This window comes from Lotus japonicus, chromosome 2, assembly GCF_012489685.1.
Source record: "Lotus japonicus ecotype B-129 chromosome 2, LjGifu_v1.2".
NCBI classification, from domain to species: Eukaryota; Viridiplantae; Streptophyta; class Magnoliopsida; order Fabales; family Fabaceae; genus Lotus; species Lotus japonicus.
The window spans coordinates 90,483,972-90,508,327 of NC_080042.1; the positions used below are offsets into that span (position 1 = coordinate 90,483,972).

Sequence of the window (24,356 nt, forward strand, 5' to 3'; positions counted from 1 at the left end):
AAAAATATATTTTAAAGATATTATAAAGATCCAATGAAAGTAATAGAAATAATAAAATAATTTTATGTTAGTTATATTTATTCGAATTTGTCGGTCTATTAGACTTATAAGCCTTTTTGAATGGTATAAGACTAGTTTTTTTTTAACTAAATAGGCTTTGAAAAAGACATTAACCTTGTCCATTTATTAATTTGGTCTTACCTGTCCTGAGTCTGATGTAGATTAGACCATAGGTTAGCAGTCTAACATACTTTTATCCTAATTGTAATGTGTGTATCATCTATTCTAACCACTTAACAAAACATGAGAAAAGCTAATTAGGAAAGGCTATACATAATGACTACACTAAGTGGACGTGGACTATAAAGTGTGATGCAAATAAGAAGCCTCGTTATTTCAAAATAGTCACTAAATGCGCCATTAGTTAGTTATTACATTCATAACTAACTCTTACAGAGTCAATTAAAACTATCTCTAACAGAATTAAAATCTAGTAAGAGGTATTATATTAAGAATATTATAATTAAAATCGTCAATTCAATTAAGGAAGATCTTAATCCTGTTAGAGTTAGTTAATTAGTGTTATGAAACTAACTCTAATAGGAAATAATTTTTTCTTGAAACCTAGTAAGGGGTCTTATATTAAAAAACAATCTTTAGAAAGAGTAATCTAACTTTACTTAAAGGAAAAAAAAATCTCTAAATATATATTAAAAGTTCTTACTTAAACTTTTTTTTCTTCAATTAATGTTATCGAATGCTAGACAAGTGCATAGCATTAGTAACTACTTAAAAATTAAATAACAAAAAGGGGTCGGAAGGAAAAAGGTCAACGTGAGATTCCAAGTAGTTTAGATGTAGAAGAAGACCAACCTCTCTTGAGGCTTATGGAGGGAATTAGCTGATGCTTCTGCCGGAGGAGTTTTCAGAACCACATGGTGTTATGACTAGGGCGAGAAGTGCTCTATTGATGGAAAAGTACTTAGACATGAGGTATGATTATACATATGAGATTGTTTTGAATCAAATCGCAACCCAAATTCAAGCGCCTCCTTAGGGATGGTGGTTGGTGGTCTGGTGTCTCTGATCGGAGTTGGATGCTTTATCATTTCTTTTGATTTGAGTCCTTGTGCTTTGTAGCTTTGGTCTTTTAGGTGTTGGATTGGTCTTTGCTATTTGGAGTTCTTCTATTTTTGGTTGGGTTTAGGGTTCTTGAATGTTGCATAATTTTATAGTTTGGTTTCTTTTGAAGATCGTACTCAACTGACGGGTGATTAGCTTTTTATTTCTACTAATCACCCCCTTGCTTGCTTGGTCCCTTTTTTAGATTTATTTTTAAAGATGTGATAAATACAATATTCCGCTTTCTAAAAAAATATTAATAACGAAGAAAAGATTAATATAATAAATTATTTAATATCCATGTCACACCATCATAACATGTTTGATAGATTTAGGAAAAGAAAAATAATCACCGACGAAACGCTCATCTTTCTCTCCATGTCTGCAAATAACAACAGAGGAAAATCCTGTGTCGGTGTTAGACAAAATCTCACCGGATTTTAATTCCGGGAAAATCAAGCGTTCAAAAAACTTAATACACGCGCGCGCGCGTTACTCCTTAGTCCTTGTTTGGACGAATCTCTCAAAAAGAAAGAGAAACCCTCGATCAAACGAAAAGCTTCAGCACTTTCCGATCCTCGTCGCGAGAACAGTGGTCTCCGATCCCGCTTCCCAAGCACGCCGTCGTCGTCACGGACTCCTCCGAGTTCATCGACGGCGATCCCGGCCGGCGAGCTTCCCTTTTGCAACCGTATGACGACACGTTCTGCAGGAAACCCGGCGTCAACCGGAGATTGAGATCAGTCGTCGTCTGAAGCTTCGCGAGCTCCTCCGGCCGCTGGCGTTTACCGGCAGAAGACCGCGAGTTTGTTAACCGAGCATTCGGGTTCGGATCTCGGATCCTCCACGTGTCATATGTGACTTCCCCTTCGGACGCGTCATCGGCGGCGGTGGGAACGTGAGAGGGAGCGTCCAGGCCTAGAAGCTCCGGCAACGGTTTGAGTGTGCCGCCACGGAGAACCGTCTCAACCGCGGCCTGGCACACGTGCCAGTTTCCGGTCCAGAGAAGACCAACGGCGCCGTTCACAGGGTTAACAGTTCGTCCGCACGCTTCAAACAACAGAGATTGAAACAGAGCTGCAAGGAGAAGGACAGTTACTAGAGAAATTTTAATGAAGAAAAAGTTGAAGAAGGTGAGGAAGTGGAAAATTACATGGTCTTTGTGGTTGAGGGACGTTGGAAATGAAGGACATGAGGTCGGCGCGGCCGAAGAATTTGGCGACGAAGACGGTGGCGTGGCCTTGTGCTTCGGCGGTGTCGATCCACTGCAGGCAAGGGCGCAAGATGCATGACTCGCTGCAACCCTTACGGAGGACTCGGCAACCGTTGCAACTCATGCTTAAAAACGACAGCGTTTGTGTTGTTGGAATATTTTGTTACGAAATTGCCCTCGCATGAAAATGGAAGGAAGGAGAATGGGAAGAAGTGATGGATGATTGAGGGAATGAGATAGAAGGAAGGAGAATGGAACTTGATTGCAGGTGCAGATGGGGGTTTAAATAAAGAGGAAAAAGAAGAGTTGAGAGGGTGGTGGTGGTGGTGGTGGTGGTGGGGTTAGGAATTAACTAGGGTTAGGTTAATTGGGACTTGGGAGGGAGTGTTGGTAGTGGGAAGTGAGTGAGTGTGTGTATGGAAGGGTGAGATTCCAAGGTGTTGGGCGTGAGCGGCTCCGTGTTTCCGCGGATGGATGTTCCTCCACCGTTGGATTCTTTCTTTCTTTATTTACTTTCTTAAAGCCTCAGAATTCAGATATTGATTGATGGCTGCCTTTCCTTTTCAATCCGTAGAAAATTCCAATTTGCTTACGTTTCGTCAGCCAACTTTCATTTTTTTTTATTAGCAAGTAATCTAGGATGGGTAGTTATGAACCGAATAATCTTTAGTTGATAAACTAATTTTACCTTCACTTTATGAGATAAGATAGAAATGAGAGAGAAATTAGTGATATTGAAAAATATTTGTATGTCATTACTTGTTATGAAGCTAACAAGTTGAAACTTATAGATTATATTAGTTGGATAAGGCAAAAGAATCAAATTCACATACATTTTTATATGTGCCATTTTTACTATTTTTATTTTTCAATTACAACGTGACACATGGAATGAGAATAAGAAGTTGAGGAAATGTTCACATCAATAATATATTTTAATAGTTGGTGGGTGGAATTTTATCTGATAACTCATAAATATTGAAGAATAATGCACAAGATTTTTAGGATAATTCAAGTACTAAGAGTTTACAGACATGAATACGCACGTGCAAGTGCAGGGATCAATCATTGCAAAGAATAAAAACCCTGACGTTGAAAAAAATATTAACCAATCAAAGATATTAAGTTCTCTTCTTTAACTCTCCGCACATTTTCTCTCTTCACAAACTTAGAGCATCTCCAATGCAAGGTTCTTAGTTCTTATTTTGGAGTTAAGAACTAAGAACTAAGAATTTTACCATTGGAGGTGCTGACATTGACTCCTTAGTTCTTAAAAATAAGAACTCAGTTCTTATATAAGAAGTTTTGCTTTTTGAGTTCTTAACTTAAAATATTAATTATTTTTCTCTCATCCAAATTACTTTATTACTTTATGAGTTTTTTTAATTACTTTATGAAAATAAAAAGTATAAATAATGCGGTTGGTGGGACCAAATGAATAGTGGTAAAACTAAGAACTAAGAACTCATGGTTGGAGCAAAATTGCTTGAGAGTTGCTTAAACACATGTGGCAATACGAACCCACATCAATAGTACTAAGAACTAAGAAATAAGAACTAGCATTGGAGATGCTCTTACTTTAACAAACAAAAGCATTAGAGCAACTCCAATGCTTAGGCTCTTATTTGGGCTTTTATACACTATTCAGCACTATTCTACACTATTCATGTGCCACGTCAGACTTAAGAGCCTGCTAAGAGCCTGAAGCAGATTTTGCTCCAATACATGGGCTCGTAAATTACTATTATAAGGGTCCCACTGTGTCCCACCATACAACATTAAATAATGATATTTATTTTCACCTAATTTAGATTTAAAATTTAATAGTATATCAATACTTCAACTAGAAATTAATTTAATTATTACTTATACTAATTTAATTTAAAATTAATTTTACTAAAAAATTTAAAAAATAAATTTTAAATTTGAACATGTTAACTTAAAAATTTAAAAAAAAGTACATTGTATTGAATTATAGAAATAAAAGAGAGCCAAACTTGAGAGAGAGAGCCTCATTAAAACCTTATTAGGAAAAGCCCAATTGGGATACAAGCCTAGTGAAGGAAAAAGAGTACAACAATCCCTAAGAGAGACCTTAATACATTACATTAACAAAATAAATACGAAAGGAAATACATGACAATGAAAAATAAACAACAATACATTTGAAACGAAATACACATTAAGGCGTGAAGATTAAGTTTCATTATTATCGATTTCAGGAAGCTCCCAGATATGCTCCACCAAGTCTGCTTGAAGTTGGCGATGAATTGACTTTTCAATTTGATGTGCTCTCCTTTCCAACATATTTCTAAAAGCGGGAATAGGACCGCTTAATACTTCAGCATCCGATATGTCATTATTGACCTGCTCATAAACAAAATTACCTTTGTACGTGTTGCGCTCATCTTCAACAATCATGTTATGCAATATGATGCAAGCATAGATGATTGACTTCATGTCATTCGGATGCCACCAGCGTGATGGACCACGGACAATCGCAAACCGAGATTGGAGCACTCCGAATGCACGTTCCACGTCCTTTCTTGCTGCTTCTTGTCTTTTGGCAAACTTTTGCTTTTTTTCTCCTTGTGGCATTGGGATGGTCTTCAAAAATGTACCCCACTCGGGATAGATACCGTCTGCTAGATAATATCCCATGTGATACATTGTTTCATTCACTCTAAATTTCACCATGGGAGCAGCTCCACGCAAAACCTCATTAAACACGGGAGATTGGTTTAGCACAGTAATGTCATTATTTGAGCCTGTAATGCCAAAAAATGCATGTCAAATCCACAAGTCTTGTGATGCCACTGCTTCAAGCATGATTGTGGGTCTTCCATGATCACCTCGGGTGTATTGACCTTTCCACGCAACTGGACAATTCTTCCATTCCCAATGCATACAATCAATGGAACCTAACATACCTGGAAATCCACGAGACTCCCCCCATTGAAGTAGGCGTGTCATGTCTTCCTCGTTCGGACGCCTCAAGTATTGCCCACCAAATACTTCACACACACCTTCTACAAAATTCTTTAAGCACTCAATTGTAGTACTTTCACCAATTCTAACGTATTCGTCAACACTGTCAGCAGGTGATCCATACGCCAACATACGAATAGCGGCGGTGCACTTTTGTAATGGTGATAGACCTTGTCTTCCAACTGCATCAACAGACATTAAAAAGTACGGGTTATAAGACCCAAGGGCCTCTACAATTCTGAGGAACACATGCTTTCGCATTCGAAACCTTCGTCGGAAAAGCTCTTCCGTGTATACAGGATTTTCAGAGAAGTAGTCCTTCATCAACCGCTCGTTCCCAGCTTCACGATCTCTCTTTATCACTCTTCTTGTTTTCTTGGGCCTAACGGTGTTGGCATGTTGTTGTTGTTGATAGAACTCCATCTCCTGCTGCATCATATCTTCAACGAACGTGTCATTCATAAAATCCTCCACACATTCGTTGTAAAATGTGTTCCAGTCGGGTAAATTGTTTGGGTCCATTATATGGCACAAATGAGAAAATATTGGTGTAATTTGATAGGAGGAATACAAGATGAGAGAACGAAAGAACTGTTGAATGTTGAAATGAATGAAATATGGCATGAATAAATAAGAGAAACAGCGGTTATATTCCCAACGGCTATATTCCCAACGGCTATATTTCCCAACGGTTATATTCCCAACGGCTATATTTCCCAACGGCTATATCCCCAACGGCTATATTCCCCAACCGCTATATTCCCCAACGGCTATATTCCCCAACATTGACGTAGTACTTATTACGAAATTTGAATGATAAAATTACGACATTGACAATATACTAATTAATAAATTAGAATAACGAAATTACAACATTGATGCAGTACACATGAAGAAGCTAGAATAATAAAATTACAACATTGATGCAATACACATTAAGAAATTGGAAGAATAAAATTACATCACTGATACACATTAAGAAACACAAGAAGATTTAAGACATTCCTAGTTCACTTAAGGCGAAAGCACGTAGTGCGTTATGCGTACGCAACTCCTCATCGTTCATTCCAGATGTGTTCTTGTTAAGGATATCCATATATGCCCGAAAGTTCTCCGCCTTCTTAAATTTGAGTTCTTCCTGTCTCAATTGCAGTTCACTTTGTTTCAGTTGTTGGTCAGCTTGTTGCAAATCTAGTTCTCTGTTCCTTATCTCCCTAAAATTTGCCATCATTTCCATTTTAGCCTTCCCCATGGCTAACACATCAGGGTGAGGAGCAAAAGATAGAGTACTTGACGCAGTATCTGTTGTTTTGGCCTTTCTCTTCTCTGCCTTTTTGCCCTTCGGGCGGGTTGTTGGTGGTGTTGCCTCATATTCGTCGCAATCAATTGAATGACTTGGGTCAGTCGATGTTCCGTCGGCGCCAGCTCCTGACTTCTTTTGTCCCCTTGAATTGGTTTTCATTGATTGTCCCTTCCACTTTGGTTCATCTTTCACCATCCGCCATACATTCTCATGTGTGAAATCTTTTTTATGGTCTACCTGAAATAGGGCATGCGCCTCAGCCATGATATCCTTCTCTGAGTGTCCACTTTTCCAAGGAGTGGTAACTTTGTTGTAGCAACCGGTAAAGAATTGAATATCTTTACTCAACTTTCCAAAACGACATTTCAGCATCTTCCATGTCCTCGGAGGAGTGTCAAAGTCACGGTACTCATCAAATTGGTCGCGGATCCTATCCCAAAACTTTGCTGCCGTTTGATCAGTTCCCACCGTCGGATCCTTAGAAATGTTGAGCCATGATTGAACAAGAAGTAAATCGTCTTTAACCCTCCATCTAGTGCGTTTCTTTCCAGAAGATTGATCCTCATCTTCAAGATCAATATCATCTAGACCCTCGTGTTGTGTATCATCAGGCGTAGCCTCACATTGTGTATCAGAGACTTTTGAACCAGTGCTACCAGTAGGAGGGGCTTGGCTTTGAAATTGGTATTGTGGTGGATGCATGGGGTATTGTGGATTTGTGAAATTTTCATCAGGGTGAAGTGGTTGGTTTTGAGATGTATATGGAAACATTTGGTACTGAGAATTTTGAAAATTGCCACCGGGGTGATGTGGTTGGTTTTGAGGTGGATATGGAGACATTTGGTGTTGATAATTTTGAAAATTGCCACCGGGGTGATGCGATTGGTTTTGAGGTGGATATGGAGACATTTGGTGTTGAGAAATTTGAAAATTGCCTCGGGTGTGACGCGCTTGGTTGTGAGGAGGAAATGACGGCGTAGGTCGAAACACCTGTGAAGGTTGGTTTCCTTGTTGTAACACCGGCGGAGGTTGAGAACTTTCATTGGTGGGAAGTGTTTGATCGTCCAACAAATCATAGTATTGTTGATAATGATGGTGATCCATTTTGAATTTTGTTTGAATCTTTGGACAAGAGAGAACTTGTGGGAGTAAAAATTGATGTGTAAAATGATGAAGTGCACACTATATATAATGTATAAAAGCTGAAAATGGGAGAGAAACGGTCTGATAACCGGCCAAACCGGTCAGACAACCTAAAACGGTAGAAAAACCGGCTCTAGCCGGTCAAAACCGGTCTGAAACCGGTCCACAACGGGAGGGTGACCTGCCCAACCGGTCACCCTATATATAAACCCATTTCAGCCCCAAACATTAACCCTACCCGTTTCTCCCCCTTCTCTTCTTCTTCTTCTCCCCTCTTCTCTTCCTCGAAACCCTTCTTCCTCTCCCCTCTTCTCTTCTTCTTCTCCCCTCTTCTCTTCCTCTTCTCTTCTTCTTCTTCTTCTCCCCTCTTCTCTTCTCTGTTTCTACCTGCAACCTCACTGCAACCCCACCAAAACCCACCTCACTGCAACCTCACCACCACTGAAACCCAACCCACCGAAACCCAACCCACCTCACCGCCTCAAACACCCACCACCACAGCCAAAATCCACCTCACCGCCTCCAAACACCCACCACAATCGACTGACCACCACCCAAATCGGAGCCACCAGATCAGATCAGGGGAAAGGAAGCCCCTTTTCGCACATGCAAGTCTCCAGATCATCTCCCTTTCAAGCAGATCGGACATGCAAGGCTCTGAGATTTTTTTTTTCCTATGTAAATATCAGTTGCAGTGTAAAAGTTCCATTGATTATCATTCAGTTTGATTTTGGTTGTAAAGTTTGGATTTTTTTTTAAAAAAATTGATTTTGGTTATGTTCTTGTGTTAGTTTATTTCAAATATGTTGTTCTTCCTTCTTCCCTTCTACCGTTTCTTCCCTCTGAAAGTAGTTGATGAGGAGCATGTGAGAGAAAATAATAGTTTTTTAATATAAGAGCTCATTAAGCAGGAGCTCTTGCAGAAGAGCCTCTGCACTGTAGCTAAGAGCTTGAAGGCTCTCTCCAATGCAGGAAAAAAATAAGAGCCAGCTCTTAGCAACTTCAGCTGGGCTAAGAGCCCAGCGTTGGAGTTGCTCTTAATGAAAGGTATAAATGTGATGTTTTATTTCACTTTTTCGTTAGAATACTTTAATTATAAAATTACTCACATCTACCTCTCATTTATCAATGTCATTTCTAGTAATGCAGCATCTAAAAGTTTTAAACCTGCGTTTACATAAGTTCATTTTTTTAAAAAACTAATTCATTCTATCAAATTTTACTATATATCAAACATAATTTTAGTTACCTCGCATAATGAGAGCGCAACATACCTATAGTGGTGCAAAGGAGCACCCTGAATTAAAGAAGTGGCTTGAAATGAATGTGAAAAGTTGTTCACACACAAGTACCCTTTATTCTAAATTAGAGATAACTCATTGGAAATAACCAATATACGAAAGATATCATAAACTCATAAAACTCCATGAAATCCAATTAACCCGTTGTCATACTTTTCTCTCAAACACCCCTATATTGAATTATACTCGAATCACTAAACACATTGTCATCAACATTAACCGTGCGTGGCAAAGAAAGTTTTAGGGGAGACGATTTAACTATTCTACAAAGCTATTGAGTCGTTACGATATCCCCAAGCAAGAAACATCACACGTTTAATACAAACAAATCAAACAATTATAGAAACTAGAAATCGACTCATCCTCATGTAGCCTCCATGCACCAATTATTGCTGACTTTCCAAATAAACCAAATTGTGAATACTTAATAGCTACTACTTTATACTGAATTCGTTAAGAAATAAAACAACTTGAATTGTTTTATAAAATGACTTGAATTAAAGTTGAAATGATCAAAACATGGTTATATTATTATTACGAATGACGATGGATTGGCGTGTACATGTACGGGTCTTTAATATAAAAGAAAAAATCCGCACCAAGTGCAACTGTGCAAGGCTGTAACAGGGATATAAAAATGGGATAGGACCTAAAAAGATATACTATTTAATTTAAGGCACTAATGATTGAGGGTTTGATGTATGATCAGGAAACACAAAACAGTGTTAGCGTACTATAAGTCAGTCTGTATAAAGGGTTTGGATCATTTTGAGATCACTCATGTTAAGAGGGGGGGGGGGGGGGGGAAACAAAGTGGCTCATCTCTTAGCAGCTAGTGCTAATGAGGGCTCAAATTTTGTATGGTGGGATAATTTTCCAACTTCACTTACCACGGCTTTACTAGCTGATGTACTAGAAATTTCCATTTAATAGAAAGACGTACTTTCCATAAAAAAAAGGGTTATAATAAATTAAAATGATACGTTAATCTAAATTTCAGGTTTAAATATATTTCTATTCTCTATAAAATATATTATCTCTAATTTGAAAATGGATTAATTTGGATCCTCTAATGTTCAAACAACTTGTAGAGATTGAGAATTTTTTTTTAAAAAAAACTCATAGAGATTGAGGATAGAAGACTAAAGTCATCACTTTCAAAGGTAAAAGAAGTTAATGGATTAGAGCACTCATGTGCTTCTCTATTATTAATTTTTGTAGCGATAAAATAAAATCACTCTCGTCAATCGGATGTATTGTAAACATTTTCCTTGGTAAAAAAATTTTATATCTGAGAAATTTTTTTATATCCTTTACTAAAGTTTAAATGGTATTTTTTTTTTCAATCCAAAAAGTAGAAGAAATTTATCCAACTCTAACGTTAATTTTACTTTTGTCAAATTCGTTTTTATCCAACTCTAACGCTATGTTTGGATGACGAGAAATTTATCCAGATGAAAAACCATAAACAATCATACTTGCGTTGCATCAAAAATCCTAATATGCGAATAAAACTACACCAAGGAACTGAATTCAAAACCCATTAATATCCTTGTGTAGCATCCGCTATGTTGAAAGACAAGCAATTGGGATTTTGTTAACCTTTTTTTTCTTCGTTTTTCACTTTTGTGAGAATAGTCTATTTTTTTTCTAAGGAAAATTGAGGGTTAGTTAAAAAATGTTTTATTGAATTGAAGATAAATGAAATGAAATATATTAATAAAATAAATAATATTAAATTTCCAGCTTCCTTCCATGGGAGTGGTCCTCTTCATACTGAGCCACTCTTAGCAAAACACATGTTTTGTTGTTGACTTGGGACTTTAGATACAGTTTGGTGATCAACAAGAGTGATTTCTTAGGTGTGATTCATCTGCTTTGTTCTTTGCTATGCCTTTTTTTTCCCGACTACTACGCCAAAAATTATTACTCCTATATTTTTCAAGAGTTTAATGGATATGCACTGACAGTGTAAAATAGTTTTACACAGTCATCCAATCAAAGCATGCCACATAGGAGAGATAATTATATTTGACTTTAATTTTAATTAAAAGAATAAGATATTTTCTGATTTGGCGGAATTCAATTGGATGTCTGTGTAAAACTATTTTACACTGTCAGTGCATATTCATTAAACTCATTTTTCAATTAATTTTAATAAACAATTAAAATACTCTTAAAATTCCAAAAAAAAACTACAATCATAATTGTGTATTATATTCATTTATCTCTTACTTTTCCGTCTATTTTCTCTCTTTTTTCACAATTCAATTAACTTATTTTCCTTAAATTTGTTATTCTTTTCATTTTCACTTTTCCATCCAAACAAAACATAAAACAAAAGGAATCAATATGTTTGTAAATATTACTTTACCTATAGTTAAGAATTCTTATCCGAACATACTCTCCAGTATTGGATTACGTTGGAAGCAACTTCTGTCTGCTGACTAATCACTGAGTCACAATGTTGACTTTAATGTCAGAACGATTTCTTATTTATTCCTATCTAACATGATACGATGTCTATATAGGCAGTGACCAATCTAAACCAAACAAACGTGGTCTAGTAGGAATGGTTATTAACTTATTATTAATCGTTTCAGGCTTCTAGCCAGCCTTCTAGTATTGTTGTCTCAAATATTTTGGCTTCTGGGTAATTTGTTTGATCTTAATAGAAACAGTTAATTTTCCCATAATTCTAGCCCTTTATTTTTTCTTTTAATTTATTACGATTTCTTATTTATTCCTATCTAACAGTTAATTTTCTTTTGCAAATTCTAAACTTTACTGGGAGGTTCTGTTCATAATTGAGTATTCATGAGATTCTTTTCTCTAGCACATGATATGAAATCTATGTAGATTCATCATATCATCAGACATCCATTCCATTCCTAAAACATGAAAAATAAATATATCTACATAATATTTTTTGCCACATGATCCTACGCATGAGATAATTATGTTTAAGTCGAATATAATCACTCATCACTATAAAGAGTAGAGCTAGCTCCACAAAGTTACATTCACATTCAAAAACTGTCTCTCAAAAATTTAAGAGGAGACATGTTAATTGCTGAAAAAACTATTTTAATTTGATTGATTTGAAATATATTCTTTTAGGTCAATTAAATTCTAATATTGTATTAAGAATTTAAATTATGTGCTAATAATTGAGTTATTTAAAAAAAATTCCTAGGAATTGCAATTAGTTATTTGTATTTTTCTGGTAATTCTCTTTTTTAAATGAAAAAAAAAAAACTATTTAATTCTTTTTTTGGTTACATGAGGAAATAAAGACAAAGCAAAACTAAACCATGTCGTCTAAATACAATGACGCATAAATAGCCTGAGGCGGTTGCCCCCAAATCTGAAACGGCGAACCCTCCCTAGAAGCTTTCCTGGCAAGAAAATCCGCATTGTTATTCTTCTCGCGAGGCACATGAGTGAAAGAAACCTGTCAATCTTTCCTCAACCAATCCTTGACCACCAAAATTAGTTCTCTTTCCCGGTATGTATCCAAGCTTCTGGAATCTCCAAGGACCTGGACTACATCCAAACAATGCGAGGTGCACACCAAAGAGCGTATTCCAATATTCCAAGCATGAAAAAAAATATTTAATTAATGATGCAGATCAATAAAGTTGCGAAAGAAACTACAAAAGAAAATGACTGTGATTAGAGTTGCTCATATAATTAAGGGTGCGTAGCTAATGCCTATAGGAAGGTTGTGTCTCTGACCAATGAACTGCGAGCAACTTTCTGGACCATCATCAGTTATAGGAAAAGAGACTTATTATTATCTATAATACCAACAAACAGACCTCAAAATCATGGTGAAAAATAATAGGCAATATCCTAAAGATTCCGATGTGTGGGTCCTTCCCTGTACTACCAACATACGTTTGGATTAACCTGAGTCTAATTTCCACTCACAGATCATGATGTTGATGGAAAGGTAGCAACTTGATTGGTTGGTTGTGCTTCCTCTTCAATTCAATCAGCATCTAGAAGTACAGAACTTATGTTATCGTATCAAACATTTTAAACACAGATAAGATAACAGTACATCATTTACTCACGTAAACTTAACTTGATTTTTATCATGTCATTAATTAGAGACTTTAATTTGATGGTTGAGATGAAGTACGAACAAGTATTATTCCCTTACGACTAGTGGATGAGACTTTACCTTAAATTACCTAAGCAGGAGTTCTGTACTTTTGGGCATAAGTGGCCCAAACTATTTATCTAACCAGAGTAAAAATAACTAAAAAATGGAAGAAAGCGTGCAGCAGAGTTTAATTACAAGTTTCTATAGAGGCGAGTGGTCCATCACTCCATCCACATCCACTAAAGAACAAAGGAGGAAAAAATATCAAACAAGGTTGCTGGCAGTAGTTGTCAAAAGCCATCACAGTTTTTGAAAGTGAAGGTACAGAGAGATTCCATTAAAGGGATCGCATCAATGAGTACACACATGTACTATTGATTTCGTGCAACCAGATCAGCTTGAGGATTTTGGGCACAAATGCTCTATACTAACTCCATAGAGGTAGGGTTTGATTAAAAAACAAAAAAAACTCCATAGTTGTAAGAGGTGAACAAGCCATAGTACAGATGAAATCCTTATCCTTCACAATTGGTGGCACCTAATTTCAGAGATTACAGTTGAGAAATCTTTTAGAATTTGAAATGGTTGACTTCATTGGTGGTGGTTTTGCGCAGAATTACATACCCTGATCCTCGATTGTGACTTGTGAGTTCCCAACCATTCTTACTTTCAGTTATATAGTGTATTTTTTTGTCTAGCCACAAAATTTAGTTTCAGCCCTCTGTTTTATTTGTCTGTTCAATATTTCATGTTACTATAGTAAAAAAAATTCATATCTCATGAAATATAGCGCATATTTCATTAAGTGTGCTTAGATTAATTTTTCTGAAAAAAAATATCTTGAGATATGTTATTTTGCCATTTCCATACTTTGTTTATTGATATTCAAATAGGGTCTAACTCAAGTACTCAACAGCTTTTTCTTTGGTACATGTCTAACTCAACAGCTAGATCAGTTGTTTTGTAGGGATTACACTACGTTATAAGAAATTTAAGCTTGGTCCTAAAATTCAAATATTAAAGCAATTCGAAATTCAAATCCTATCTTGTTTCCCAAAATTACAACCGCCAAATTCCAGAACTTAAGTGCAAAAGGATGTTCTTATTCACATTACCTAAATAATTAGGTTAAAAACCGCCAAAATTTTCTTGCTCTACCGTATATCATGCGCTTCAATAATATATTGAAAGAGTTCGGTGGTGCTGCAGGGATGTGCACTGAACACCAAAAGCCCAGAGCCAAAGATCCAGCTCCACGCTAAGCACCTGCAAAAGATAGTTCCAGATTCAAGTCTAAGAAATGGTGAAAGGAAAAATAACTACAGTGAAGAGAAAGACAAAAGACTATTCAGTTTTAGTTAAGATATGAATAAGAGTCTATTTGGTTTTACCGTTACAAAGGAGTAAAACATGAAAATAAAGCAAATTTTTCCAGCTACTACATTACCGAATTCTCCAGCATATAATATATATATATATATATATATATATATATATGTGTGTGTTAGACACATCAAATGAGAGATGTTAATGGTGCCAATTTCATTATATCTTCTCTAATGTTCTTAATGTGCTCTGAGCATGCACAGAAAAGCAAAATCATAAATCGCAACAGAATGTTTATTGAGAGAAATATATCAGGAAATTATGTCAGCAGTTTACCATTATACTTTTTTTCTCAAGAGAATAGACTTGAAGAAAGAACTCTATGCATTGAATAAGGATTATGATTCAGAGATACTATGCAGGAAAAAAGACCTCACCTGTTTTCCTGATTTTGCACTTATCAGCTCCCTCATTTTTTCCACAGCGTATACAGAGCAAGCCCGCAGTTCAACTTCCTCTTCGGTCCCTGGACCTATTTCTCCAGAAGCCTCAATAGTACTGGCAAGTGTAGGACTATATTTTAAAACACCAAGCTGTTGAAGCACAGCTGGGACAATATAGTCTGCCATTATAGTTAGAGAGTTGACGTCTTTAAAATCACCATATCCTTGGCCCTTAAATGCACCCCATAAATCTGCTGCAAATATCTGAGCTCTTTTGTACAAAAATACCTGGCGACCTTTGTACACTGAATGGTCTCTAAAGCCTACAACATTTCATATGATGAGTCAATGAACCACATTCTTTGCAAACAATCCATAGCAACTTCAAACAAGTATTTAAAAATTGGTTATTATTTATTTCAGAACTTGAGTAAGTGAAGTTAAGAAAAGAAGAAGAGGCTAATACCAGGAAAGTGACGTGCAACAAGGGCAACTAGATTCACAGCTGATTTTTCACAGCGCTCTACAAGATTAGATGCTTTTCCATCAAAGCTTCTTTCCAATTCAATCCCAACCTAACAATAAAGTGAACAATATTATAGATTTGGCTAGCACACTTCAATCATGCTTTATCATTATAACAAAATTCACAGAATTCAAAACCAACAAAAGGAATGAAACTAACAAAAATCAAAGTAGGATTTTTAGCAGTAATGATCTGTTTTACCTCATGAAGCAACCTAACACGTTCATCTTCCAAAGGAAGAGGTCTTGGCCAATTCAAAAGCTCACGTAGTTGTGGACCTAGCATTATGAAACTGATTGTCACTAGGCGACTCAATGAAAAGTATTTCTTCATTGGAAGCAAACAAATAAAACGCAAGGCCGGATGCAAAGAGAGATGTGGTAGTCTTTTTGTAAATACTGTAACTTAACCATAATGTCAATTGTCAGGTTCGGTTCTATAATATGAAGAACTACAATTTGATTGTGATTCATGCTCAAGCAGTTTAAGCAAAAAATTATTGCCTTTAAACTGACAGCACAATAAGAACAAAATATTTACAGTGTCATATTGTTACAGCAGAAGTATTCACACTGAAATAAAAGGAATATTAGAATCAAGACTGACGCAGTGGAAATGAGTCGCCCCCCAAATCACCTCCTATATTTCCATATCTTTTTCTCTCTCCCCCTCTTATGTATCGCTCTCACATTACCCCTTGATTCGCAAATTTCCTCCCCATCATATTTTCTCTCTGCTGATATTCTCTCTATGCTAACAGCATTTTCCTGCCACATACTGCACTATTCTTGTTATTCTTTTTCCTCTCATAAACAAGCACGCCTTTGTTATTGGGCCCCTGTTTTCCTTTTCTGCTATAAACACATGAGCCAAGGACCAATCAACACCCCCAATCAATCCCACTTTGTCCTCAAGTAGCATCCAGACAGCTAGCACCTCACTTGTAACAACCTCTAAGGCTGTAACCCCCACTCTTCAGTAAAAAAAATTTAGATCCTCTGGCCAGGAATATAAACAGAATGTTATCTTCAGCTGGGACCTGGGATACATGAAAGACCGAATAGATATTTGGATCATGTGACAGCTCCAACATGCTACTGGCTCCACCCTCTCCTGAAGTACTGAAATGAGGACTTAGTTTTAGTGCATGTTTGGGTACACGGTGGAACACCACAATGAAGCCAAAATCACGATGGACAGAAGCAACTTCCCTTAGCTTTTGTGACAATCCACCATGATTATGGCCTCACAGTGATATTTCACCGTGTATCCAAACATGTACTTCATTAACTCTTCTAGCCTATGATTATGGTCCATATGGCTGAGCCTTTAAATACCCCTTTTGTACCTAAAATTCCACATTTCCTCATTTTAACTGTGTAAAGTTTAATTCTTTGATGGGAGCTTACTAAATTCAACTTTTAATCCTCTAATACAGCATCCCTCAACATTAATAATATGTAGACATATTCCACTGCTGTACCATTTTGCTGATATTTAATAATAGGAGGGGGTTCTCTACTATACAATGTCTTAAGGGGGATTGTCTGGATAGAATTATAATAGGAAGAGTTAAACCAAAATTCTGCCTATGCCAACCACTTCAGCCAATGTTTTGGGTTCAGAAAGCATCTCAAGTACGGTTTGACTATGCGATTGACGACTTCAGTTTCACCATTTGTTTGCGGATGAAAAGCTGATCTAAACTTCAGTCTGGTGCCTAATAACGTCAAAAACTCCTTCCAAACATGGCTGATGAAGACAAGGTCACTATCATAAATAATTAAATTAGGAAATCCATGGAGGCGTATTAGCTCTTCCCAAACTTGAGTAGGAATTGGAAAAGGCTGAAGCAAATCAGCAAGACTAACCAACGATGGGCTTGATACTTGTTTTCTACTATACCTACAGCCTTGCACATATTTCTCACCGACTCTTCTCATGCCACTCCAATGAACTATCCAATGTTATTCTTCTTTTTCCTCTCATAAACCAGCAGACTGTTGTTATTAGGCCTGCTATACACAAGCACTAAGGGCCTATCAGCCCATCTCAACTTTATATCTACCCGTAATAACTTAAACAAGCCTTAGTTTCAATTGATGATAAAAACATGAAATCGTTGAAGTTATTGAAACACTCGTCATTTCAATACAAATGTGTGCATGAGAATGAATGTAATTTAACGAGCACATTAAGTTGTACATAGGCAATGCAAGGTCCAAGCGAAATTACCAGTGTACTTTTGCAGACGATCAGCATCAAATGCAGATTTATCCTTTTGAAGAGCAGCCTTTAGCCCAGCCGCTAAATGCTCATAATTCAAATCCTTATCTGTTACCATTGAAAAGAAAGGATGTAAAAGTTAAAAACCAGGGGAAGAACTAAAATGCTAGGAGACATTTCCCTACTCTTACTTCATGTCTTTGTCAACTACATTATCAACTAGAAGACTGACCTGCTCATCATGAATTAGAATAACATATATGTCTTTAACACACCCCTCAAAACAACCAACAATAACCAAATGCCTTTCCCCACTAAAAGAGGTTAACTACATGGATCTAATCCGCCATATTGTGCTCAACCACACATATCTCAAAGTGTCAACAACACCTTAATCGAGACATATTTGCCGATAATTAAAGAAGAAACTCGTCTCACAAGAAGCCACATCTCCTAACCCTATAGCTGCATGAACTCTAATGATATCATTTTAGTTTGGGCAGGAAATACAGCCACATTGCAATGAATAAATCTAACCGTTATCATATATAGACACCAAAGAGTGCAGACACCACACATACATTTCATTCTTCTCTCTATATCTCTCACCTGTTATCACAACACATCATATATTACCTTCTCTTTCTTTCTCTCTCTCTCTCTCAGTGTCTACCCATAATTTTTCTAAATTTAAATACCATTCACAAAAGTAGCAATTAAAAAGATATTTCTAAAAAAAAAAAACAGGGGACCAATAACACCCTAATTAAGGTACTGGATGCCTATGTGATTAAGACATAATCTGGATGAAACTTTATATGGCATTTGGAAAGGAGAATAAAAAAAGTATAGAGAACGTACCAGGCCAGAAGCAAAAGTTCAAAGCGTCCAAGACAAACAAGTACTGAACAGTGAGTGGTCCGTTGTCAAAATAGTGAATCCCTTCAAAATCCCACTCAACCTTGGGAACCGACTCAATGGTACTCACCACTTTCTCAATTCCTGGAAACAACAGCACCAAGCGATAAATGAGTAATAGGGAGAATGCAAAGCTTGAAACATTCGGAAAAGAGAAGAACGACTTTAACCTGCAGAGTCGACGACGACGTGGGAGGAGCGGCTAGCGACCCAAGCGGAGGTTGCCCTAACGTCGTCCATGGAGGCGGCGGCGGAGGAGGAGCACAATGCGGCGTGTGTCGTAAACCCTAAAACGAAAACAGTTAGAACAGACGAGCGTGTGTGAGTATATATAGTGCGGTGTGGGGGCTGAGGGGAGCTGGTGGTGTGTGAATGTGTGTGTCCACGTTCCAAGTTTCGCGGGTTTTCATGCTTAAGGGCGACGTCGTCGTTGGCGTCTTTTGAATGTGCGTTTTGGAGGACTCTGATTCTCTGAATGTGACCCTGTTTTTTGTTGAAAAAGGTTATGGGCCATCAAATGGCCCCATTAGGTAAATGGGGAAAGGATAATGTTGCTATTATGTCCACCCAAGTTCACGGACCCAATGAGATCACACGTGAACAATGACCCACTGACACACCCTGATCTTACCCTTTCTAGGTCCAAAATGCCCTTGTGTGGGTATCTGAAACGACGTCTCATTTTCTGTCTTAACCAATGAACCTAAGACATATTAATTCAAATACATGAATATGGTATTTATAACCTTATATAAGTGATTTTAAATTAACATGGTGCAAATGAGCAATCTCATGAGTGAGATATAAAGTGGTAATACGGGTTGGGTCAGATTCGTCATAGCGCAACTTCCATATTCTTTCTTCTATTAAACCTTTTGCTCGAAGCTAATTACAAATGTTTCTTTATTACAAGGGATTCGAGAAAATTCAGTTTAGGGTATTTTTTCTGCACATTGTAAACTAAAAAAAATATGGGTAGGTAACAAAAAGCTGACAGTGTGAGACAATTTAGTACTCTTTTTAACCAAAAAAAAAGGCACAGTTTGATGAGCTAGCCTGACCTAACCCGTCCTCGAGCCGGTCCAAGGGCCAAGCCACCCAAGCAAGGGTTTTAGGTCTCCAATTTTTTTTTACTAAGTGAAAAATGCCTCCAACTTTTTTTACTAAATAAAAAGGGCCCCAAAAGTTTTATTAAATAAATATTTCTTTAGGTAAAAATGTTTCACTTTAAAGTTTGCTTTAGGCATCGTTTAATGTTGGGCCGGCCCTGCCCGTCCTCAATCTCCTAAATGACGAGCTTCAACAATTGAGTTATGCAGGCTAATGAGTTCAATACTCTCAACCCAACCCATCTAGATATGTATGATGGCGAGGAGAGCTGATGAGAGTGGTCCAACACATATTGTCACTCCTTAAAAATATATTACACGAGTTGTTACAATGTACTTTCAGGACATTTTAACACTTTAGTTTCACAAAATACCCTTGAAACTACTTCTTTTTATTAAGGATAAAATCTTTTGTGATCATTTAAATAATTTACAAAATCCTTTTTCAGGATGAAGTTATTTGTTAGGTTATATGTATCCTACAAAAGCTTTAAGCTTCTAGTAAGGATGGGGTACTGTTTGCATTCTTTAAAAAAAAAAAAAAGACATACTGTGTGAGAAGATGATTGGCAGTATTGGGCCAACCCAACTCCTAACTATCCAGCCTAAGCAAAAGATTAAATGGCCCAGCTTGAAATTGTTTAGCCCATTTATTTTTTTTCCATTTACAATTCTAGTGATGAACCATTGAACAAAAAAAAAAGTAATTCTCTGTTATTTTACTTTATTCCAGAATATTCCAGCCTTTAAGATCATGCCATGTGTAGGTGATCCTAATTCTATGGAAAGGGCTGTTAGAATAAACAGATGTAAATACATTTGGAAGATTACTGAGAAAATTAAGCTGTCATTTATTTGTCTACTTAGTTTTCAATTCTCCAGGTTTGAGTAGAATTGTTTGAGAAGAAGACTATCTTTCCATTAATGTTTCACGTCTTATTTTAGTATTTTAAATGAGAATGTTGATCCGAGCTTCATTCATCAAACTATCCTGAAGGTGCTTGCGACATTGGTGTCCTGCCCGATTATCCGATGGTGTTTACACATCGCTAGCTAATTATGACATAATTAGGAGCTAGTAGTTTATCAAATCTAATCACTAGATCCGAATGTTACTCACCTTTCTTTTACCTAATCGCAGCGTGTGAGCACATTTCAAAACCGAGGATAAGGAATTGAAGTAGGAACCAAAGTGCCAGATAATAATTGGAGACAAGGGTAAGACAAATACAGACCATAATCTTCTTTTTAATGGGACATTTGGCATATAATCCGATCTGGTGGTGGAACAAAAACTGTGGGGACCCATCTAGCCCACATCATAAATATGCACCAGCAGTGACGGATGTATGTAGAAGACTATGAGGGCACATGCCCTCACTTGATTTTTTAAAAAATCATTAGAAAAAAAATTGAGTATTAAAAGTATGTGGTTTTTTATGGTTCTTTTGATAAAAAATGCTCTCACTTGTGTTTCACATTGCTAAATGCCCTCACTTGTATTTCACATTGCTAAATGCCCTCACTTGAGTAGTAAAGGTGTGTGATTTTTGATGACCCATTTAGTAAAAAATGTCTTTACTTGTGTCCCATTTGGTAAAAAAATGCACTCACTTTTAATAGTATATATTAAAAAAATTTATACGAATTTATATGTGTATATTGCCCTCACACCATCAAATTTCTGGATCCGTCACTGTGCACCATAATCTATTATCTTATGAATTCGATTGTCTATTTAAATCAACTGGATGTCCATATATCAAAATGGTGATAAAATAAGAAAAGATTTGTTACTCTTTGGTTTTGGGGAGACAAAATGACAAACAATTAGTGTAAATATCAAGCCATATGGGCATGGTGGTCTACCACTCACCTCAAACTTACCTCAATCTTAAAACAATTATGGGAATCATTCACAAGAAAAATATACTTAATTATTGTTATAGCTAAGAATTAAGCATCTCCAACGAAGATGCTGGAGATGCTAAATCGAGAGACACTTTTGATATATACTAATGTCTTAACTATGTTAATTAAAGAGCAATTATATTGGAAAACTAGCTTAATAAGAATTATAAAATTTCAAAGTTTGTTAACATAGACATCGTTTTTAAAAAATTGATAGATCTCATGAACTAAATCTGTATAATAAAATGAAGTGTGAGATGAAATGTGGGGTCCTTTTAAGATAAAATTTTCAAAGCTATTAGGTTGGCGTGAAAATTTAATGGAAATTTTCTTAAAGTGGTGTAGATGATAAACACTAAAAAAACCCTTTCGCAGTAGTTCGTACCAAATCGATCACAATTTTCAGTGAATTCACACACCTATCTTTGTGTTTGTCTCCTTACTCGATCTGCCAACCCCCTCCCCCAAACATGCAAAGCTGTACGCCACCTAGCTAAGGTCCTAAAACAAAGAACTCAATTAAGCATGCAAGGCAATAGGCATTAGCTAGGCAACATCAATTTGGGATCTTGAATACGGTGACAATTTCAATGTAAGTTATAATAGTTATATATAGATTTCGCGAATCATAGAACAACAATGCAAACTTTTCATAATCTATATGCATGCAATAACGCAATGTAATGCCATAATAGTTAGTTTTTTTTTTATATTATGGGTCACCCTCCAACGATGTATACCTGTAAAAACGTCAACTGGTCAAGCTATAGCTATATTATGTCGCCAACCCGGAGAACATCTAGACTTTACTGGCTTAAAATACAAAGAAAAATTGGCAGAGAGCCAACTATGATTTGGCATAATAACAATAAAATATATGTAGTTATAACTTCTGTCATGTAAATCAAGTAATTAACCGAGAACATCAAATTATAATAATGGGGAAGAATATCTATGCATTCCATAGAAGCAGCATCAGCTAATTAAGTATATATAGGTACCATATAAACATTCCTCGAGCCACGCCATCTACACTCGTTTTCTAATCATGCAAGGTCAACTTGCCACAGACCACAATATTTCATTCTTGTGTCGTCATCATATTTTATTAATCTTGCCTTAATTAACCACTATGTTCCTTGTTCATTTCCACTGGACCAGACAATATGACAATGCAAGATTGTGGTCAATACTTTGCCTAATTGTGTTGACATGTGTTTAAGCCTAATTACCCCCTTTCAAGCTTCACTGTCGATTGTTTAATTTAACCAATTGATTAATTAGTTTAATCAGACATATCCCAAAAAGCTATAACATTGTTCCTCCAACCCTAATTTCTCCATGTGGTAGGCAATAGCTAGAGACATTAGGCTAGGGCCTATTGTTTGGTATCAGCCCTACAACATTAGTTGTGCTTTTTACAGCCTCTAGTGATTAGTGTTACAAATGAAAAGGTAAATAATTAAAATGGGGGTGTGTACGGAACAAAAATGTGTATATGTGAAAATATAAAACAGGGAACAAGATCCCTACCTCTGATAATTTTCTTGTAGATTTGCCGATCTGTTTTCTTTGACTGTTCATTTCAATTACATCCGGATGAAACAGATAAACATATATGATAATTGTCCAGGACCCCATGTTCTTCATCTTTACCTTCCTAATCTCAATATCTACACAGCATATTAGAGTTTAATATAATTGATCAAATATTTTTATTTGAACGATGTCGTGTGGTCCTGCTATTTCTGTGTTTTTATATTAATTATTTCCTTAGCACATTATGACACTATTATATTCGGTGATAAAATATTAAATACATCTGCGATTTTTTTTTTCTTTCTTTTTTTATGCTAAAACAAGGTTTTTTTTTTTGAAAGTTATGCTAAAACAAGGTTTCTCTATGTAACAAAAAAAAAGGTTTCTACCGCACATCAGCACATAAACATATATGATACTTGCATTGTCCAAGACCTTAATTTAAGTTGGAACAACTTCATGTGAGTTGATCTATCCGTTTTGTGTTAAATAAAGTGCTTAAATACTCCTATATTATATACCAATGATTATTCAAATGAAAATGATTGAAGATCAATTGATTATTAATTTGGCCAAAGTTTTGGTGGGGCACTTACGCACTTCCTTCAATGACTAATGTTGATCGAAATGGCTATCTGCATGATGGTAAACTTCCTTGGCTAGCTACCAACTCCATTAATCCATGGACTATATCCTGATGAAAAAATAAAGGATTGAAAATGGTTGGAATCTGTTGATATATAGTATAATATTAAGTGTGCAAGTGCAATAATATTCTCGTCTTTTTGTAGAGTGGGGATAAGAACGAAACACACACAGGGCTCCTGGCCTAACTCCATTGTCGTTACATAACACCTCTCTTTGAGGTGTAAGAGGTGGAATGAGGAGAGAGATAGGAAGAAAGAAAAAAGTAAGAGAGAGAAAGTATGAGATGTGATAAATAATAAGAGGAGAGAGATAGAAACAAAAAGAGGTGAAAATGAAGTATTTTAAAAATGAGGTGTGTGTATATATCATTATTACTGCTTCTGTATAATCTCGTTTGGTCTATAGTCATAGTGGTAAAAGCTCGATCGTGAAGCCTCTCTCGTTTGTAGGCTTTAAACAATCTCATAAAGTCATGAACCAAATCTCTGCCTGCATGTCCTAGCCGTCAATAAGTATATCAACGGTCATG

The 24,356-nt window shown here is 36.4% G+C and overlaps 4 protein-coding genes and 1 long non-coding RNA gene across 5 annotated transcripts; 1 reads left to right on the forward strand and 4 right to left on the reverse strand.

Moving 5' to 3' along the window:
* Positions 1 to 1,396: 1,396 nt before the first annotated feature.
* Positions 1,397 to 2,788, reverse strand: LOC130740902 (LOB domain-containing protein 39-like). The gene is made up of 2 exons (XM_057593620.1): positions 2,276 to 2,788; positions 1,397 to 2,199 (listed from the first exon to the last, which is right to left on the reverse strand). The coding sequence occupies exons 1-2, from the start codon at positions 2,457 to 2,459 to the stop codon at positions 1,670 to 1,672; spliced, it is 714 nt and encodes a 237-aa protein (XP_057449603.1). The 5' UTR covers positions 2,460 to 2,788; the 3' UTR covers positions 1,397 to 1,669.
* Positions 2,789 to 4,531: 1,743 nt separating this feature from the next.
* LOC130737261 (uncharacterized) lies at positions 4,532 to 5,845 on the reverse strand. The gene is made up of 3 exons (XM_057589014.1): positions 5,266 to 5,845; positions 4,832 to 5,103; positions 4,532 to 4,702 (listed from the first exon to the last, which is right to left on the reverse strand). The coding sequence occupies exons 1-3, from the start codon at positions 5,843 to 5,845 to the stop codon at positions 4,532 to 4,534; spliced, it is 1,023 nt and encodes a 340-aa protein (XP_057444997.1).
* A 472-nt stretch (positions 5,846 to 6,317) lies between these two features.
* On the reverse strand, positions 6,318 to 7,397 carry LOC130737262 (glutathione S-transferase T3-like). The gene has a single exon (XM_057589015.1). The coding sequence runs from the start codon at positions 7,395 to 7,397 to the stop codon at positions 6,318 to 6,320; it is 1,080 nt and encodes a 359-aa protein (XP_057444998.1).
* Positions 7,398 to 13,404: 6,007 nt separating this feature from the next.
* Positions 13,405 to 14,848, forward strand: LOC130740904 (uncharacterized). Its single transcript, XR_009020281.1, has 2 exons — positions 13,405 to 13,826; positions 14,391 to 14,848. It is a non-coding gene; the product is annotated as an uncharacterized LOC130740904 (long non-coding RNA).
* Positions 14,035 to 19,080, reverse strand: LOC130740903 (uncharacterized). The gene is made up of 7 exons (XM_057593621.1): positions 18,791 to 19,080; positions 18,564 to 18,704; positions 17,712 to 17,810; positions 15,678 to 15,754; positions 15,417 to 15,525; positions 14,945 to 15,273; positions 14,035 to 14,447 (listed from the first exon to the last, which is right to left on the reverse strand). Exons 1-7 carry the CDS (start codon positions 18,858 to 18,860, stop codon positions 14,355 to 14,357), a joined length of 918 nt encoding a protein of 305 aa, XP_057449604.1. The 5' UTR covers positions 18,861 to 19,080; the 3' UTR covers positions 14,035 to 14,354.
* Between the last annotated feature and the right edge of the window lie 5,276 nt (positions 19,081 to 24,356).

What these genes read in the sequence shown, in the direction of transcription:
- LOC130737261 (XM_057589014.1), bottom strand. Translation starts at nt 5,845, where the DNA reads ATGGACCCAAACAATTTACCCGACTGGAACACATTTTACAACGAATGT. An exon ending in GGAGTCTCGTGGATTTCCAG is followed by an intron (nt 5,104 to 5,265) that starts GTATGTTAGGTT and finishes TTGGCATTACAG; the next exon opens with GCTCAAATAATGACATTACT. An exon ending in TCCAATCTCGGTTTGCGATT is followed by an intron (nt 4,703 to 4,831) that starts GTCCGTGGTCCA and finishes GTTTATGAGCAG; the next exon opens with GTCAATAATGACATATCGGA.
- LOC130740903 (XM_057593621.1), bottom strand. Translation starts at nt 18,860, where the DNA reads ATGGACGACGTTAGGGCAACCTCCGCTTGGGTCGCTAGCCGCTCCTCC. An exon ending in CGTCGTCGTCGACTCTGCAG is followed by an intron (nt 18,705 to 18,790) that starts GTTAAAGTCGTT and finishes TGTTGTTTCCAG; the next exon opens with GAATTGAGAAAGTGGTGAGT. An exon ending in TCGTCTGCAAAAGTACACTG is followed by an intron (nt 15,755 to 17,711) that starts GTAATTTCGCTT and finishes TCATAATGCTAG; the next exon opens with GTCCACAACTACGTGAGCTT.
- LOC130740902 (XM_057593620.1), bottom strand. Translation starts at nt 2,459, where the DNA reads ATGAGTTGCAACGGTTGCCGAGTCCTCCGTAAGGGTTGCAGCGAGTCA. An exon ending in CCCTCAACCACAAAGACCAT is followed by an intron (nt 2,200 to 2,275) that starts GTAATTTTCCAC and finishes TTCTCCTTGCAG; the next exon opens with CTCTGTTTCAATCTCTGTTG.
- LOC130737262 (XM_057589015.1), bottom strand. Translation starts at nt 7,397, where the DNA reads ATGTTTCCATATACATCTCAAAACCAACCACTTCACCCTGATGAAAAT.